This window comes from Aplidium turbinatum, chromosome 5 (assembly GCF_918807975.1).
Source record: "Aplidium turbinatum chromosome 5, kaAplTurb1.1, whole genome shotgun sequence".
Lineage (NCBI taxonomy): Eukaryota > Metazoa > Chordata > Ascidiacea > Aplousobranchia > Polyclinidae > Aplidium > Aplidium turbinatum.
Genome location: NC_137476.1, coordinates 35,286,691 through 35,304,458, shown reverse-complemented (window position 1 = coordinate 35,304,458; position 17,768 = coordinate 35,286,691). Strand labels below are relative to the sequence as shown.

Here is a 17,768-nt window from a genome sequence, read left to right as displayed (position 1 = left end):
CTTTAAAGGCAATTGTGGAGATTCAAAACAAACTGTCCACCAAAGCTGAAGAAATAAGTGAAGTTTGTTAGCATCTACAAATAAAGATGCGCAAACAAGACCAATATTCGATTGTTTGACTGAATACAAAGTCTCTGTTTAATTAAAGTCTAGTTGCAAAAATCGCATTATTCTTTGAGAATGACATTTGAATTTTTTCTTTTACATTATTTCAAGTCATAGACAGATTTCTTAAATACCGAGAATTCAGAAGCTCAGGCCGTGTGGTCGTAGCTTCCCAAAGCTGCAAATCATACTAGGAAAGGCAGAGCTGGCACTATTGCAATAAATTGGCGTATTCGCGTGGTTGTACGTCATCAAGGAGTGTTGAAAACCAGAGGTACGTACTTTGCTTGTTTAGCTAAAAGACTGATCCAATAATCCAGGCTTATGCTAACAAGCTTTTGTAAATCCTTCAATTGACAAAAGATTAATAAAATATATGTTTGCATTGGTCATGTACCTGTGGGATTAGAAATCCAAGTAAATACATCTTGTCACAATAAACGGCTTAGTCACTGGTATTTAGATCACCTCGCCCGAACAAAAGCTATGCCTGTCAAGTGACGATCCTTCTAAAAACATTTCAGATGAGTGTTCATTTTTGCCCTCCGCCTGTTTTCATGGTGTTGAAATCATCTTCTTTAGAAACGGAAACTAATTTGTCTCCAGCTTGTGTCCGAGCATTGGTTTTGACTTCAAGTCGGATTTAGCTTCGGATGGTGATGTCGGATGTGGCTTTGAAACAGAATGTAATTTGATGATAAATATACGCAAGATTGGTTGCGCAAATATTCTACTTTCAGAACGAAAAAGCTTTTGAAATGCCATCATTAATTTCTGGATACTTAGAAACTTTGGGCCACTGGCGTAACCCTAAATACTGCGTCAAGCATTTTTATTGTAGTGTATTCCAACAGTTAGGTGCTGCTGAATACAGAGCTGTACGTGAGATGTACAGCTAAACTCAGAGATGTACGTATACGCCGCAAATTCTACGCCGCATACTTGCGGCGTAGACTTTTTGTATACGCTAACGCTTGCGGCCACATTTTTTGGATAGTTTGCGCTTGAGGCTACGCCGTAAAGTTTTCGCGGTTTTTCAGCGCATAGCGTCAACGCATACTTTTTAATGTATTTTTTTCGCTACAACACGCCAATACCTTCCAGCGCTGCAGTTGAAAGAATGTTTTCAATGGGCAAAGACATATTGGAACCAAAACACAGCAAAATATCAGATGAACACTTTCAGATGCTTGTGTTTCTTTGTGGAAATTCAAAATAAAACTTGTTTGTTTCGAGTGGTTTATACAGTGAGAATGTTTGGCACCTAGCAAACAAAATTAGTTTACGCTAGTGTATGCGCTGACGTTGACGCCGCCAACTTTTTTTACAAGTTGCGTTGACGCATACGGCGTATGTTTTTTCGAACGTTTGCGTTTACGCTGACGTCGTCAATATTTTTTGTATGCGCGTACATCACTGGCTAAACTACACCAGTCAAGAGTTGAGCCATGGTAGTTTGATCTTGTCCTTCTTTAATCACAGACACCTTTTTATAAATTGAACCATTGAGTCCCTTGCGAACCCATTCCACTTCCATACGTAAATGTTTTATCTGTGCAGAAACAGCACGGTTTAAATGCAGCTTGAAAAAGGAAGCGATTTGTAGCAAAGTTAAAATTTAACTGAAAACCTTAATCTGCAACAATGATTGGTTTCAAGCCTAAGAAAGATTTAGCTCAAAAAGATATTTCCTTACAATGACAAACCATTTCAAAGGGAATACCTGTCAGGTTTTTAAACTGATTTTCATTTTTGTACGAATACAGCAAATTATACAAATATTAAAAAAAAGCATATAAATACATCGGTAAATAATCCGAGCTCGAACTGTTGATTTTGCAAGCACTAGAAAGCATCCACAAGCTTGGGCGGAGATTTTATATTGTGCTCAGGATTATTCCTAAAGGTAGTGGACAGTGGTGGTAGACAATTTTTCGTTGCGTGAATAAATAAACCATTGATTGCAAACACGAAATAACGACAAAACAGATGGCAAAATACCATAATTTACTGTAGATGTACAATATTAGCAAAACCGCTACCGGAGGTTGGGAAGTGACCATTCAAGGTGTTCAAGTCAAGCAAGTCAAACTCAAGCATAACTAAGTTAGTAGATTAAACGTAAAGCAGTAGTGAAAATATGGGGCAAGAAATCAATTAAACTGGTAGTCTACATTACAAGTCTGTTTTGTGATTTGGAAGTTGTTTGAATATCAATGATTTTCTTTTTATACGATCTCTAAAAGTTGCGAAGGGAAAAGGACAACTTTCAACTGATGCTGTACAGTATGTTATTTCAAACTTTGTTCTTAGAGTATTTCATAGAGCTTTGCAGTTAAGTAGTTCTGTATAGACAATAAAAGTAATCAAGGTAGGTAGAGTTTCCAATAGTCAGGTTATGATTTTGCAAAGGGGGCAATTGTAGTTGTTTGGGAAGTATATTAGTAAAAGGTTGATCCAATAATCCAGGTCTAAGCTAACAAGCTTTTGTAAATCCTTCAATTGACAAAAGATTAATAAAATATATGTTTGCATTGGTCATGTATCAGTGGGATTAGAAATCCAAGTAAATACATCTTGTCACAATAAACGGCTTAGTCACTGGTATTTAGATCACCTCGCCCGAACAAAAGCTATTCTTGTCAAGTGACGATCCTTTTAAAAAACATTTGAAAATCGATCTTAGTGATTCGTTCCAAGCATTTAGTGTCTTGCCAAACATACACAGTGGTCTGGATGGGCGTCGAGGCATCGACCCAAGCACCCCCAAGCTCCAGTTCAAAAGTACGGACCTACCAACACTTCCGAGCACAACCCCACAAAGCAGCTACCTTAAGCTGCTGTGACGCGGCAATAAATAAAAATGAGGTTATGTTACAATTTTAAAACTTCAGCTCATATTGTGTCCATAAACCAAAGTTGAACCATCCTAGTTTATGGTTATTTACAAGCCTGTACAAATTGTAAAATAAATTGTTTGGTTTCCCTCGTTACTCAACTTGCTTTATGAATTGATGTGAAATTTGAAGTTACATGGTCTAATAGAAGTTTGGTGTGGCTTAACCGGATTCTTTTTACCCAATTTCACCCAAGACCCAATCAGTGTTAAATTTATGAACGACTACAGAAAGTTTGTTTCAAAAGTTTTTTTGAGGCATTTCTAATTTTACTTGAGCCTAGGTTGTACATGACTGGATTCATGCATTCACTGAACCTTAGGCATAGGTAGGCCGTCACACCAAACCAATAATCTGTTCCTGGCACTTGCTTAGTTTTTGTTGTAACAGACGAAGTCCACATTAGGTAAACTGTCTGGGGAATATATCCAATCATAAACGCCACAACAATTAAGCCAAGCTGGGTGAAAGTGCTTTTTTCACGACGATATCGTTGTTTCTGTTGACGTGAAAGAGAATGGTGGAAACGGTTTCGTCTTTCTTCCAGAGGGGATCCAGGTTTAGAGGTCGTCAGAACGTTGTGCGTTCCTTGATGATTCCCTTTGTTTTCTTTGAAATGAAAGGAATAGTCACGAGTCATTCGAGCGCTATATATGACGTCAGGAAGATGTAAATCCGAAGGACTGCCCAGTCGTGAAGAGTTTTCAAGTCCGTTTTTCTGCTTCGCTTGCGAAAGCTTTTCTTTCCATCTACATGCAAAATTGTTGTTATAAATTTGAAGACCTGAGATGAAGAATCACGTCCAAAATACGACGTTTGAGAGAAAGCAAGTTAAAAGTTTTTCAACGTTGTTTAATCTTTTATGTCAATGCAACACCAGCGAGCGTTAAAGCGAAATTAAGCAGTTTTTTTAAATCAGATTTTGTGCGGGGATCAGGCATTGACCATTATACAACATATTTTTGGTGATACCTCAATTTCTACAAAATGTGGCAAAAGTTCTACAACTGAGGTCTTCAATTAATCATTTACCCTACACCTTCTAGCGTAGGCCCTACAGGGTATTTTAACACTGGCTGACGTCCGTAGATGTAAAACTTTGATGCAGAATTGAGGTATTTCCTAGGAAACGCAAGTTGTAAATGTGGACAGAAGCAAAAGATGCAAAATCTCCTCGAATGTCCTGCCCTAAAAGCAAGATGTTCTACACAGGATTTCGCCACGAAGAACAAAATATATCACAGCTGATCAAACATGGTTAGTCTGTTGAAGAAGAAAAGCTACATAGTTTAAAATTTGTCGCGGTTTTGTACCAACGATAGAGCAAGAACTTGCGTGACGTTCTGGGCTACGGCCGCTTGACACACGATGAAGATTAGTAAATAACGTGTAGGTTTTGTAAAAAAACACCTAACATAAAATATCTTAAACGAAGTGAATAGCTTCATAAGTTTTTGACAACATGCTATGCTTGATTTATATAGTATACTTGCATCAACCGGCTTGGTGCCTTAGTGGTTAGTGCGCCGCCTCTGAATCGGTATACATGGGTTCGATACCCTGTCAGGTCATACCAAAGACTTTTTAAAAATGGTACTGATCTAATTCTTGCTTGGAACTGAGCAGTGGAATGGATTCGGGCAACAGTGTACTCAGTTGCGCTTCTATACGGCTGCATTGACAATGTCTGCTTTGTAAACCGCTGTGGAACAACGCATTCTACGATGGATACAGCGCTATATAAAACAAACAATAGTATTATTATCATACCTTCTTCTCTTGACTAGGGCTCTAACAATGCAGAGTGAGAGAACAACGACACAGACGTCGGGAAAATAAAAGAAAATAGGACTTGTGATGGAAACATAGGTGTTGTATTTCTTCGCACTGTCAGAAAGAATGGAACACGCCGGCCATCTGTTTCCGTTTGCAACTGGAACCATTGGAAAGTAAAGACTGTGTGTTAAAATGAATATTGTACGCGCCATTTTTTTGTATGTTTTAGTTGCCTCTTGGCTCTTGCAGTTACAATATGGATGAAAATTGAATGAGGCTGTTCACCAGGCATTTAGTTAAATAACATGATGCGTTCTACTGGTGCAAATTAAGCTAAACTATCATAAGATGTATAAAGTTACAATCTGCTTTTATTCCGACGTTTCGTCAATCAGACACGACTGACTTCTTCAGGGAGCTAGACCAGGTAGTGACTACTTGTCTAGCATGGCAAAACACAGGATCATGTTGCTGAAAACAACTAAACATGCAAAATGAAAATTCAACTTTTGGACAAAAAATTATCGCGCGCAAACTTTGAACTAAAAAAAAAAGGGGAGTTTAAATGTTAAAGATCAACAAGAAACTTAAATAAAATAGATACAAGTTAATAGGCTAAATTGTATTGTGCTGATACTCTTCAAACAAACGTTTCCATATCTTTGATCGAAGTTGCCAGTTAAACTTTTATTTTCTCAAAGATCATACAGTTTTGCAAGGGTAACTTCAGAAAGTTGATTGCGAGAATCTTTATCTTTAGACTGAGAAAGCTTTCTTGGAAGCTTAAGCCTGACAGTTTTGCATTCTTGTAGAAATTTCCAACCACTGACGCAAGCTAAGCCCGCCGCTGCATATTGGTGCCTGTGAATTTTTTCATCTATAGGAGCCGCAGAATGGAGAGCTGTCCATAAAATGCTTTGCTTAAGCGCACACCCCAAGAGTCGAACCAGTGCTGCTTGATTTTAAATATGTGCCAAATAGTTCCAAATCCGTCCATTGTGACTCATAATGACGTAACAATGCCCCCTTTGGCAGCTAGTGTTGCCTATTGAAGCCCCTTTGCTCCTCTATAAATGCCCGAAGTTGGCCGGTTTTGTGGCGTATTTTTGAATTTAATTTATTGTAAGCGCCAAACTTCAACACAACTAGTTTTTGGTTTAGAGGATTTTTGGTTTTAGACTAATTTGTCAGTCGCTTTGAGACAAAATGTGCTGATTTTGTACCGTTTGGACAAGAATTGCGTTTTAGTCTAGACTCTAGATGAGTAGTTTGTATAATATCAGGGTTTGAAAAGAAGTTCTTTTTTCACTCCAATTTCTTTCTAGCGCAGTTTTATTTTACAATTAGAATTAGTAAGGAAGCTTATGTGCAAGTTTTCGTCCTGGTCAAAAACGATATGACTTCATAAATTGGAATCGACCTAAAATAGAGTGAAGTTTTTGAATAGCACTCAAACAGGCAAAAGCTGTTTTACGCCTTCACTGCTATAGGCTACCTTTCCTTTGCTGTTTTCTCGCAGTTTTATTTTACAATTAGAATTAGTAAGGAAGCTTATGTGCAAGTTTTCGTCCTGGTCAAAAACGATATGACTTCATAAATTGGAATCGACCTAAAATAGAGTGAAGTTTTTGAATAGCACTCAAACAGGCAAAAGCTGTTTTATGCCTTCACTGCTACACCTTTCCTTTGCTGTTTTCTCGCCCTAAACATTAATTTTCAGGGTTTAAGGCTAGAAATTAGGAAAGCAAAAGTAAAGTTGTGAAAATACCACTCACCAACTTCACTTTGTATTTTTGGTCGATTTCAATCTATGAAGTCATGAAATTTTGACAAGCGCTTAGTCTAGACTTGTATACCAGCTTCCATAACTGTATATTTGATGTTGCACTGGTCTACGTCTATTATTATTTCTTCTTGTCAGGGTTTTCATTTTATGTCAGACAGGATTGTTCGGATTTCAAGGTATTATTTGCAGAATTAGGGTTTAATTATGTGATTAGTAGGGCCCGCAAAAGTCAATCAAGTTAAAATTTTTTTAGAACCTTGTCTATCCACGAATCAAAGAATAAAGTTGTTTTCAGCACCTTGGGGGCTGTTTCTTACAAGTTTATTGGTCAAAATCAAGTCAAAATTGACAATAAAGTCAAAATTTGCGATAAAGTCAAAATTTGTCAAATTATGACTTTTGACAAATTTTTTGTGTTTCTAAGAGTAATTTTTGCCAAAATCCTCTTGGAAGCATTGTAAATCAAAAACTGCGACACAATTAAACCATATTAATCAATAAAAACAGGAAATATGTCACAATGCCCGGATCAGCAGTAACTTTTATCGCAAATTGTCCATTCTTATTGTTTGTAGTATCCAGGCTTGCACCTGGTTGTTGAAGATTTAGATTAAGTGGACGGGAAGGCAAGGAAGCCAATCTTCGTGTCCACCTTCAGGCATGCCTTTAAGTGTCCTGCCACAGACACAGCCGCATGCTCTTGAACAGTGTCGAACCGGCGCCATTTCGATTGTCGTTCCAGGGTTCTCACAACTCTATTGTTTGTTCATTGTTACGTATTTAGATATTTTTTATAAAACACTCCATCTTAGATCAACAGTTTGGAGTTTAGGAATAGCCTTACATTGAATAAGCCTTACATTGAATAGCCTTACCTCACTGACATTGTGTAATAGAAAAATGCCTAAGCAAGCTAAACCATTTTCAGGAAAAGTTAGACAGATTTGTGGAGATTTTCCTATCGCCAAAAAACACAACGCACTTTTGTAATCCATAAAACACCTTGCCTTTTCTACAAAATATTACGTTTGGGTCTGAAATCGACACAATATTATGTTTGGGTAACTGGTATCAATTCAAGGAAGAACTGTGGCCTCTACAAATAAGCAATTTCGTTGGATCAATATAAAGTCAAAATTTAATAAAAATAAAGTCAAAAAAATTTTTTTTTAGGTAAAAAAAAATGGCCCTAGTGATTAGATATTATAAGTTATTGTAGGGTGTTGTTATTAGCAGTTATTCTTGTATCCACGAGAAGCAGTTAATGGTTAAATTTTGTTGACTTGTTGTATTATTACTTTGATTTATAGAAAATACTGTATTGATGTACTTACCTGAGTTTGCATTGAAACAAAAATGAATGCTGAGTTTGCGATCAAACTTGTCATAATGTATCGGGACACATTGATGATAACAAATGCTGCAGTTATGAAGTAATCATTCGAAAAGATGTAAATGAAAAGATAATTGTGTTTTTATTTGTATTAGTAAGTTGTATTTCATACAATTGTCCTTCCTGGTGTCACCACCCAGCTACAGGTTGATCAAGTTTATTGGGAGGTGTTATACAAACCTTCTCCCTGGTTTTAAATGCCATGACAGGAATATACATCAAAGCTTGGAATTGACCAAGAACATTAAAGTAGTTCACTTTATATACTGTATATAGGCGATTCTAATGTATGCCCTCATGGTATTTTTGACCAGTGTGGAGACTTGTATATCAGCTCCTTTGAATGATCGTTTTTGCATTGATGCAATGTTTGCACATATTGAATTAATGCAATGTAAAATATAAGAATTGTTTTAGCTAAAAAATGATGCAAAAAATAAAGTGGTGGGGGTGCAGCGGACAAGGCGCTCACTTACCAATTATGTAATACTGATTCCACTCCAGACTGGTTGTTGAAAAGTACTGCTCACCTATATGCAAGTTGTAATAACTTGACTGGGTATAGTTGCTAAAGCAAAGGCGGGTGAGAGAAGGAAACTGACTACTTTACTCCCAGTAGTGTGGAAGGCTTGGTATAATACAGTAACCTTATTTTCTTGTCTTACGATTTTTGGATTCATGTATGGTAGTTGAGAACCTAATTTACCTAATTGAGAACAAATGCAAAGTAACATGTTTCTTGTTGCAGATGGTTGAAGTGTACATTATCAGTGAGGATCAAGTCGGTTGAAGAATAAAAGATGGATAAGACTTACCACACAGAGAGACACATGTCAAAGTAATACATGCCATCTAGCAATACCTTGAGCTCGTGCAAGGGAATTTAGGGCCTACGGCCAATTTTGGATCACGGCCAATATACTTACATCAAAAGATTGTCTGCACGACAATACAAGATGGTTTTTATACTTGTTTTCTGTCTTTATATTTCATTGAAAGCACTTGCAAATTTCATTTATTGAGTGTAAATGGCCTAAAATGTCTTTGGAAATGATGTAACAACAAGTCAGCTAAATGAAGTCGGCTGCATAGCCGAGTGGTGAGAGCCCTGGAACGGCAATCGAAAGGGCGCCAGTTAGACACCGCTTAAGAGCATGCGGCTGTGTCTTTGGCAGGACACTTAAAGGCATGCCTGAAGGTGGACACGAAGATTGGCTTCCTTGCCTTCGCGTCTACTTAATCTAAATCTTCAACCACCGGGTGTAAGCCTGGATACGACATACAAAGCTAAATAAACTTTATCGTTTTGTTAAAGTGAATCCGAAAATGTTTTCAATTGTTCCAAACAACAGTATTTCAAAGCCAACTTTTATTTTTTGTGGTATTGGTTTGTATCTATAATGTTATGATGTTTGACTCTGTCTGGGCTGTGATTACTCTAAAGTTTGCTTGCAGGTCAAGCAAAAACATGACTTGTAAACAAAGTTTGATTTTCAACAAACTGTACCTAGATATCATGTTAGGATTTTCTGAAAAAAAAAAAATGTTTCGAACAAGTTAGTATATTTGTGCTTTGATATTTCAAATAAAACATGTCAAAAGTCTCAATTGGTGAATGTAATGGGGATAAAGTTTGGTTAAAATTCAGGCAAAAACAAGATTACTGATCAAAATTTGAATGCTCAGGCAAGGCAAGCTGTGTGCACAAGTAATGTTAGGCTATTCAAAACAAGACTTGATTTTGATCAAACAATATTTATTTTAAATAACGCAAACCGTTGATAATACTTGGTGATTTTGTTCCTAAGACGGTCAATAAAAAGTCTTCCCAATGTATTTTATCTATATGCTAAATATTAGCTTATTCTTTTTGTGTAGGAGAAAGAAAAAAATTAAGTAATAAGCCGGCAACACTGTTGTATGTTATTTTTAAGCTGGGAAATCCCCCAAATAGTGCTTTGTTTTTTCGTGATTAAAGTCGGGAACTTAACCATTTGCCAACTGAGAAAATTTATTTACAATTTTCAGCATTTCAAAATGACACGGAGTCCCAACTGTTATTGTATACGTTTTAATACCAATAAAGATTAATAAAATAGAAATACCAATGCATATCATTTAAAGAATTAAGTAGAACAAATCCATTTAAATTTAAAGCTTGCGTGCATTTTCCAAGACATTTTGAATCAGAACGTTTTTATTCCAATGCATCCAGTTTTAACTTTTAACTCACTAAAATATAATTCTGTTATTTCTTTTCACTTACCTCTGTCTTCAGACACGCCCATAAATTTGACCAATGGCAGTGCAGCAATGATTGAAATAAGCCACAGGCAAGTGACGTAGGTCAACACCTTTTTATTCGAAACTTTTGAAACTTGAAATGGTCGTTTGGTGGCGATAAAACGCAACACGGCAAAGGACATGATATGTAGAGAAGTTGCATAGTTGGTCGTAAAGTCGGCAAACCAATAGAATTTGCCTGGATCGAAAGAAAGAGGAAAGAATGTTTATTAAAGGCTACAAAAATCGATTTGTTTATTTAAAAAAAATTCATTTTATGAATGAAAGAAGCTAATGTGTTTTCTAATCGGGTCTGAAATCACGAGCTTAATTTATAATTAATGCTGAAATGAAACTAAAATCGATGCAATTCAATCTAAAATTTTGTGGCTTACAGTATAATCGGAAACCTCCTTCCGTTCCCAGCTCACAATAACTGCAACTTGGACAAGATTCACTTTAAATTAAATGTCGTTGAATAACCGCTGGTTATTCCACTATAACGTTTATGTCATAAGAAACTAAATGCGCCACAAACTGTGATGTCACTGTGTTTACTTTGTTGTTTATGACGTAAGAATTCAAACAAAAAAAATAAGCAAGAGACTTAAGTCGGTTACAAAACAACATTTTTTATTTCTACATGACTTAAAAAACTAAAAGAACAGTAGCATACACACAATCTAAATTTTGAAATTAAAATCCCAAATTTAGATTGCAATTGAAGACTTGGATTTAAACTTTCCTGAAGTTACCATTTTTATTATTTTCATTTAGTGCTAAACTTGTTCAGTTTGATGATAGTAAAAATATACACTGGTTGATTTTGTCTCATCAATCTGAACAATGTCTTTCAATGGGTGACAACATTTTTCAACTTTGCTTTGCAAAACCTGCTCAAAACTTATTTACTCAAAAACTGTATTTTGTGACTGATATAGTTTCTAAACTCAAGTTTTTTATCCCTACCTACATCAGTGCAAAAACGACAATTTCAAAATATTTAAAAACTTTGTTAATCTATTTAAAAACTTTAGCAATTTGTGCAAATCAAGTCTCAACCCCTGAGACTTTGCATTTGTTTTCTTTATTGTTTTAAAATGTTTTTGCATCTTTTGTCATTTGCTTTGTCGACTTCTTACTGCACATGATGTAAGATATTAAAAAATTCTGTTGCCCAGGTCTAAAACCAAACTACAGTCACATAATCAAGGCTACCATATCACATCTTGGCTGCATATTTTCAAAATTTCAAAAGTGTAGGTACAAACGACCTGTTTTAGCCTGGTGCTGCGGGTCCGCTGTGCTAGTAACGGTTTGTCACTCGGCTTCGAAAATCAGCTCCTTAGTCATGTGCAATGCCGAGTGTTCTAAAAGCTATTGACAAACCTTTCGGCAGCAGTGGTCGAGTGGTTAGCGCGTTGGGCTCGCAGTCGAGAGCCTGCATGTTCGACTCCAGCCACCCGCACTTGCTGTTGTTTCTCTGGGCAAGAAACTTTACAATAATTGCCTCTACCCAGTGATCGATTTCGAGTAATGGGTAGTACCAAATTTAAGTCATAAGTAGAGAAGACAACCGGAAACAAACATTGCCGTCGGCTGCAGCGTGGGTCAGGTGTACGTCGGAAGGCGTACACCGATGCATAGCGCTCAAGTCCGCTTTCCCGCAATGCAGGATAAAGATATGAAAAACAAACAAAAACACAAACTACCACAGCGAACCAGCAGTATCAGGCAAAAACAGGTCGTTGCATCTACACCAGGGCTACTCAATTGGCGGACCGCGGTCCGAATCCGGACCTTTTGAGTGTTGATAGTGGACCTCTGGCTTTCGGGAGAATAACCTCATTGCCATGTTTCTGGGCCTCTTTGAACAAATTTCTACTGGGAGAAAGCTTTTTCTTCTGTGATTATCCTAGTAGCTGGGGGCCGGCTCCCCATCACTTTTTCAAAAATCCCAGAGGAGTTAGATTTTACCTAACAAAAAATGGTTCGTTAGTATCATTGATAGGCTACTTTAACTTTCGTGGTTGCGTATGAAGTAATTTATTCAACGGACCGCTAAAAGCATTCAATTTGTCACGCTGGACCTTTACTAACATTAGGTGAGTAACCCTGATCTACACTAATAAAATAAACAACGATCATACTGCTAAACGCGCAACTCAATCTACAGTAGCCTATAGGCTAGTATTTACGGAATATTTACATCAAAACTTACACAATGCAACAGGTAATTCCCAATGATCAAACCCCCATGTCCTTCTGTACATCCACAAGGGAGAGCATATCAAGGCTGAGATGAGATCAGAACAACAAAGACTCTGGAGGAAAACGTTTGAAGGAATTCGCAATGTCTTTGTTTTCTGGATGACAACAATGGTCAAAACGTTTCCAATTGTCCCAACAATGAGAAAGACTCCCACAAACAAAGTTATCACGATGTTGGAAGCTAAATTTGCTATTATTTTGACATCAGCAGCTGAAACAAACAAAGAAAATTTTATCACCGGCACATTTCCTTAAAAAACCGTCTTCAAATTATAACGTGTTAAATTGAGAAACAATTCTTCCATGAATAAGCATAAAAAATAATTTATGTACAGTAAACGTAAAGGTTTTTGAATTTTTATTTTACTTGTTATCATTTAGCTAACGTGTACGACAGAATCAAATCATACACTGCAACAATATACCAGCATTCTAACAAGCGGTGTAAATTAATAAAACCTTGGGTTTGAAACGCACGTATTGCTAGTAGTTTGAGTAGCAAAGGTAGCCTAATATGTTTACAACTAAACAGGTCACAAAATCTTACAGGGGTACTAAAGGAAAAACCTGACTTGGCGATTTTCCACGTTCTTTCTGTTTAACGTGCTACCATAAAACGATTTTCAATAAAATTTTGCCCCATTGCGGTATGGTCAGCATTCCGCGCGTGCTTTTGTCAGAGCTTTCAAAACCAGAATGGGCCTGAGCAGCGAAGCGTGCGACTGTACAGTCTACGTAACAAAAGACGAGCAATCAGCTGATCACGCAACAGTTGTTACTGCCGGCGATTTAACTGTAGGCTATGTATGTATGTACATCAAAACATCAGATTTCAACGTCAAAACATCAGACAGTTTGCTCAAAACCTCAGATCTGATGTTAAAACATCAGATGTTGTAAGGTGGCTTTTGTTATTGCTGTCTTTTGTGACGTATTCTCGAGCTGTGTTTGCACTTTTTGGTCATTTTGAAAAAAAAATGAAAATAAATGAAACATTGGATTTTGGGCCTTGCCAGCGCCATTGAAAACAATTTTTTTTCGTTAATTTTTTTGAAATGTATTCTTGAATGTTCAGTTTACGCATTTTAATGCTTAATTCCCGTTTGAAAATTTCATTTAGTAGGCCTTTAGATACCAATATTTTAGGTTGATCACAAAAGAAATCACCTTCAGACTATTGTGTTACAATATGAACCGATTAGTATTTTGTTCAGTTACCGTAAGTTTGTTTTTATTTCTGATCATCTCAACGAAAAACAATATATTCGAAATAAAGCAAAAGTCTGAAAAAGGTAGAAGCGACAAAACGAGGACTTGATAACGTGCTTGATATCGAAATAGGACAATCAGTTGTAATATGGCTCGGTCGCAAGTAGGCTACTAGCCTACTGGTGAAATTAATATAACCCACTTACAGTTATTTTGAATAGATTCTCCCATGATATTTCCTTCTATTTCCATGAGAATATTTTACCTCAACAGATCATCAGTTTGTTTTAAGTCTAACACACTGAATTGATACGTCGTTCTGAAGCGTATAATACTCTTTAAAATGTTATGCTACTGCTTATTTGCACTAATAGATCTGTTTAAGAAACAAACAACAAGTAATGACTGTCTTGTTAAAAAGTTAAGATTACCCTTCAGTCGATTTGCTAATACATAGCAGCAGCAGTGACGATCGGTGAGGGAAAGCAAGGAAAGCAGTGCTTACCTGAGCGAAAACTATGCAAAATATAATGACTGAATTCTAGGTTTAACTTCTTATTATTTTTATCACGTCTATTTTAACTTGAAAATGACTGTATTCGTGACTAGAATTACTCGTAACGTTTGTGAGTAGTCTAAGTCTTCACCAAACCGCATGTCTTGCCTATAAATGCCAATTAACGCAAACGCTCCTGTCAGAAACAACCACTGAGGCTCCAGGGAAGCAACTTTCACAGTTGCTTTCCCCACGTCCAAAAACGTCAAAAAAAGCCTTCGTTTTATCCAGTCCTCACTCGTTTTGCAAAACGTCACCAGCTGCTTAGCCAATCAGATGTGTTATGGTTAGAGTTGCTTTCCTAGTGACGTCAATGCGTACATTCGCTAGACTAACTCGTCATACGCACAGAATGGTCTCTCGTCACGCACACAGCACAGCACAGCATCATAAAGGCGAAAAGATTGTTGCTGTGTTTTGATGTCTCCTCGCCATGTACTTTTTGGCCTACTAGCTTTCATAGTCATGCCTTTGCCCTTTTTATAGCGTTGATATAACGTTACTTCGCCAATGAACGTTCAGGTGCGGATGCAATATTTAGTTCGTTAAGCTTCTATACGCAGGAGGTAAACTTATCCAGCTTTTTGTACAAATTGCTTGCGGTTGTAATGTTTAGGCCTAAGTGTTAGTTTTTGTAGTGTAGGCCTAACTGAATATCTGAGAAGGAACATTCATGACGAATTAAATATTTAAACAACTATTATTCCATGTCTAACACTGGATTTTGGTCCAGCAACGTCAAAATTAAGACTGTTCATGACTTCTAAACATTAAATGGATGTATGATCACGACATAGGCAAAGCACAGTTTGACAGATTTTTATTTTTGATTTGTTTTGGAAATGCTCTCAGAGCGCACCAAATTGGAAGTGTTTTTCAAAAATTTCTGGGGGAGGCCCCCCAGACCCCCCGCTGGAAGTGTTGCCTTCAGCAACACGCCTTCGGGCTTCGCCCGACGGTTACGCCCTTCGTGCCTACTACCTTGCTGCAGCATATTTCTAAGTTGCTTTCCCAACGGTTTAAGCCACCGAACGTCACTGAGCAGCAGTGGTCTTTGCATTTCTAGTTAAATCAAAAAGAATTACAAAGCACAGTACAAAATATTCGGCCATTGTGACTAGGCTGCAATGGCATTTGGAGTGGCGTCTGTTGCAAAGCCCCGTGTTCAAATTAAAGTACAGAAAAAGTTGGCTGTAGTGTTTTCAGCCATAATTACACTGTTTCTTTTTGCATTCATCAAATGCTGGTATTTGTATAAAACCCTGGTCAGTTATCATAATTTATTTAAGAATCAATTTCGCTATAATGATAATACCATCAATTTGACATTGACAGAATCTATTAACTGCTGTATAAGACTAAACATTTTATTTAATCATTTACCAAATAAATTACAATTACACGAAATAAATTAAAACTGCGCTACTGAAAAGTTCTCACTGTCGTAATTTGTAAAAGATGAACACCAAAATGAAAAAAAAACAAAGCAGAAAAACATGCTCATTGGAAAAACTATTGCATTCCCATTTTCCACTCTATTAAAATTGATGAAATACAACCGAATTCCGGATTTGTTGAATAGAAGGCTGGGAGACTTTGCTTTTATTTAGCCTGCATAGATGAGATGACTGCAACAGTTTTCTTTCACGTATTAATAGGTGACTGCTGGGGTAGTCAATGCTAACAAATGCTTGATTTTTATGAAAGTAATTGTATTTGAATTATTCTTTGTTTAATCAGTAATTAAAATTGTTTATCATATTACAATTTACACAAATGAAGACACAATTCTTCAACACAACAATGTGTATTTTTTTGCACACTGCAAGGAGCAAGTCCATTAAAATTTATAAATAACATCAAGCAATGATTTATTGATCGAGTGTGGTTTGCCACATGGATACATCCACTTTCTAACTTCCTAGTTGAAAAGCTTTCGTTCTTCATGATGAACTCTAAATAAAATTACATGAACAAATAGAGTAGCAGACCAATGTGTCTTGAACAATGAGACCAAAAGGCTGATATCTCTCCAATGGTCTCTCGGTGACGTCTGACTCAGAAAAAGAAATAACTTTATCACAATTCTGTAGAATTCAAATTCTGTAGAATTCAACTTTGTTTTCCTTTTTTTTTACACTCATTTTATTAATATATGACTTCACTTGACTGAATATAATATAAGTTATTTGATAACTTACGACAGAATTTGAGAGTCTATGCTGGCAACAAACAGCAAAAACCAAGATAAGTCTGTGTCGTCACAAACTGTAAAAAGAAATTGTTTCCCCTAAATGCACTTTGATGATATGCGACTTATTTAGGGTTGTGGCTAATGCATTGCAATTGTGTAAAACTCAAGTAGGTGCATTATAACACCTATGGATTTTAAACCGGAAAATCCGGCATGCAGGAAGTGTTCGCGGGCCGCACCATGCGGCACGCGTGCCAGGGTTTGGACCACCCTGGCCAAAGTTTTAGATCAAAATATCTAAATCAAAAATAAATTGAATGTAGACTATGAGAGATTAATCTTTGCATCCATTCTATGTTTACGTATTGATAAAACTCTGTAGTTCTGTAGCAATAAATGTGTGCTTTTGAAATATAGTCAATTAGTCATTTTACTCTGGTACAGCTCATCGTCTTATCTGGCCTCCATCTGTCGTTGCTCAAATGAAATGATGATTATATCGACAAATTTGTAGTAGCCTATAGCAAATTTAATTTATTTGAATACCGTATATAGTATCATCTTACACTTGATTACTACAACAACACAAAATTCAGCTTCCCTCATGTAAGATAGCAAATAAGCGAAGCTTAATCTATTGCATAAGATAGCAAAATCGATCAAATATCAATTAAAAGCATGTTTGATCTCTTTCTTAATAACCAATATTCAAAGTCCACTTCCTGTTCCAGTATAGTATAACCTACAATCAATCATTTTACAATAGTAAAATTTATTGTCTTCAACTGCACTGCAGTATGTAACTTTGTAAATTTTCTTTTGTAATTTTGTATTTTATTTTAATTTTATGTTTTTTTTTTTAATTTGTATTTTGTTATTCGCTCTGAGGATGCGCATTGTCATGGTGAGCGAAACGTCAGTGAAGCAATAAACCATCCTGTTTGTTGTTGCTTTTACTTTCAATCTCATCAGATGAACGTCGCAACTAGTGCTAAAAATTATTTTTCTGTACTGTCAGTATTGAATTGCATTAAAAACTATGTCTACCAAAATAGCTCTTTTTTTCATTTTTCTATTCTGGTTAGGGGAGAGCATAACATCTTTCGAGAGCTTGGTCCACTCACAAAAAAGCTTATGGAAACTGCATAGCAATGTACTGGCAAGATAGTTGCATGATTAACACTGCACAAAAGTTTTGACTTCCTTGCCTTTCTTTCCACATAATCGCTTAGTCTAAACATTATCAAGATCAAGTCTCTATGTAATAAACTGCCCTTTATTTTTCATTTGCACCAGTT

At 36.5% G+C, this 17,768-nt stretch overlaps 1 protein-coding gene across 1 annotated transcript; it reads right to left on the bottom strand.

Moving 5' to 3' along the window:
- Positions 1-1,219: 1,219 nt before the first annotated feature.
- On the bottom strand, positions 1,220-14,040 carry LOC145770533 (neurotensin receptor type 1-like). The gene is made up of 5 exons (XM_082582205.1): positions 13,927-14,040; positions 12,462-12,722; positions 10,224-10,439; positions 4,773-4,935; positions 1,220-3,751 (listed from the first exon to the last, which is right to left on the bottom strand). Exons 1-5 carry the CDS (start codon positions 13,970-13,972, stop codon positions 3,217-3,219), a joined length of 1,221 nt encoding a protein of 406 aa, XP_082438331.1. The 5' UTR covers positions 13,973-14,040; the 3' UTR covers positions 1,220-3,216.
- Positions 14,041-17,768: the final 3,728 nt, after the last annotated feature.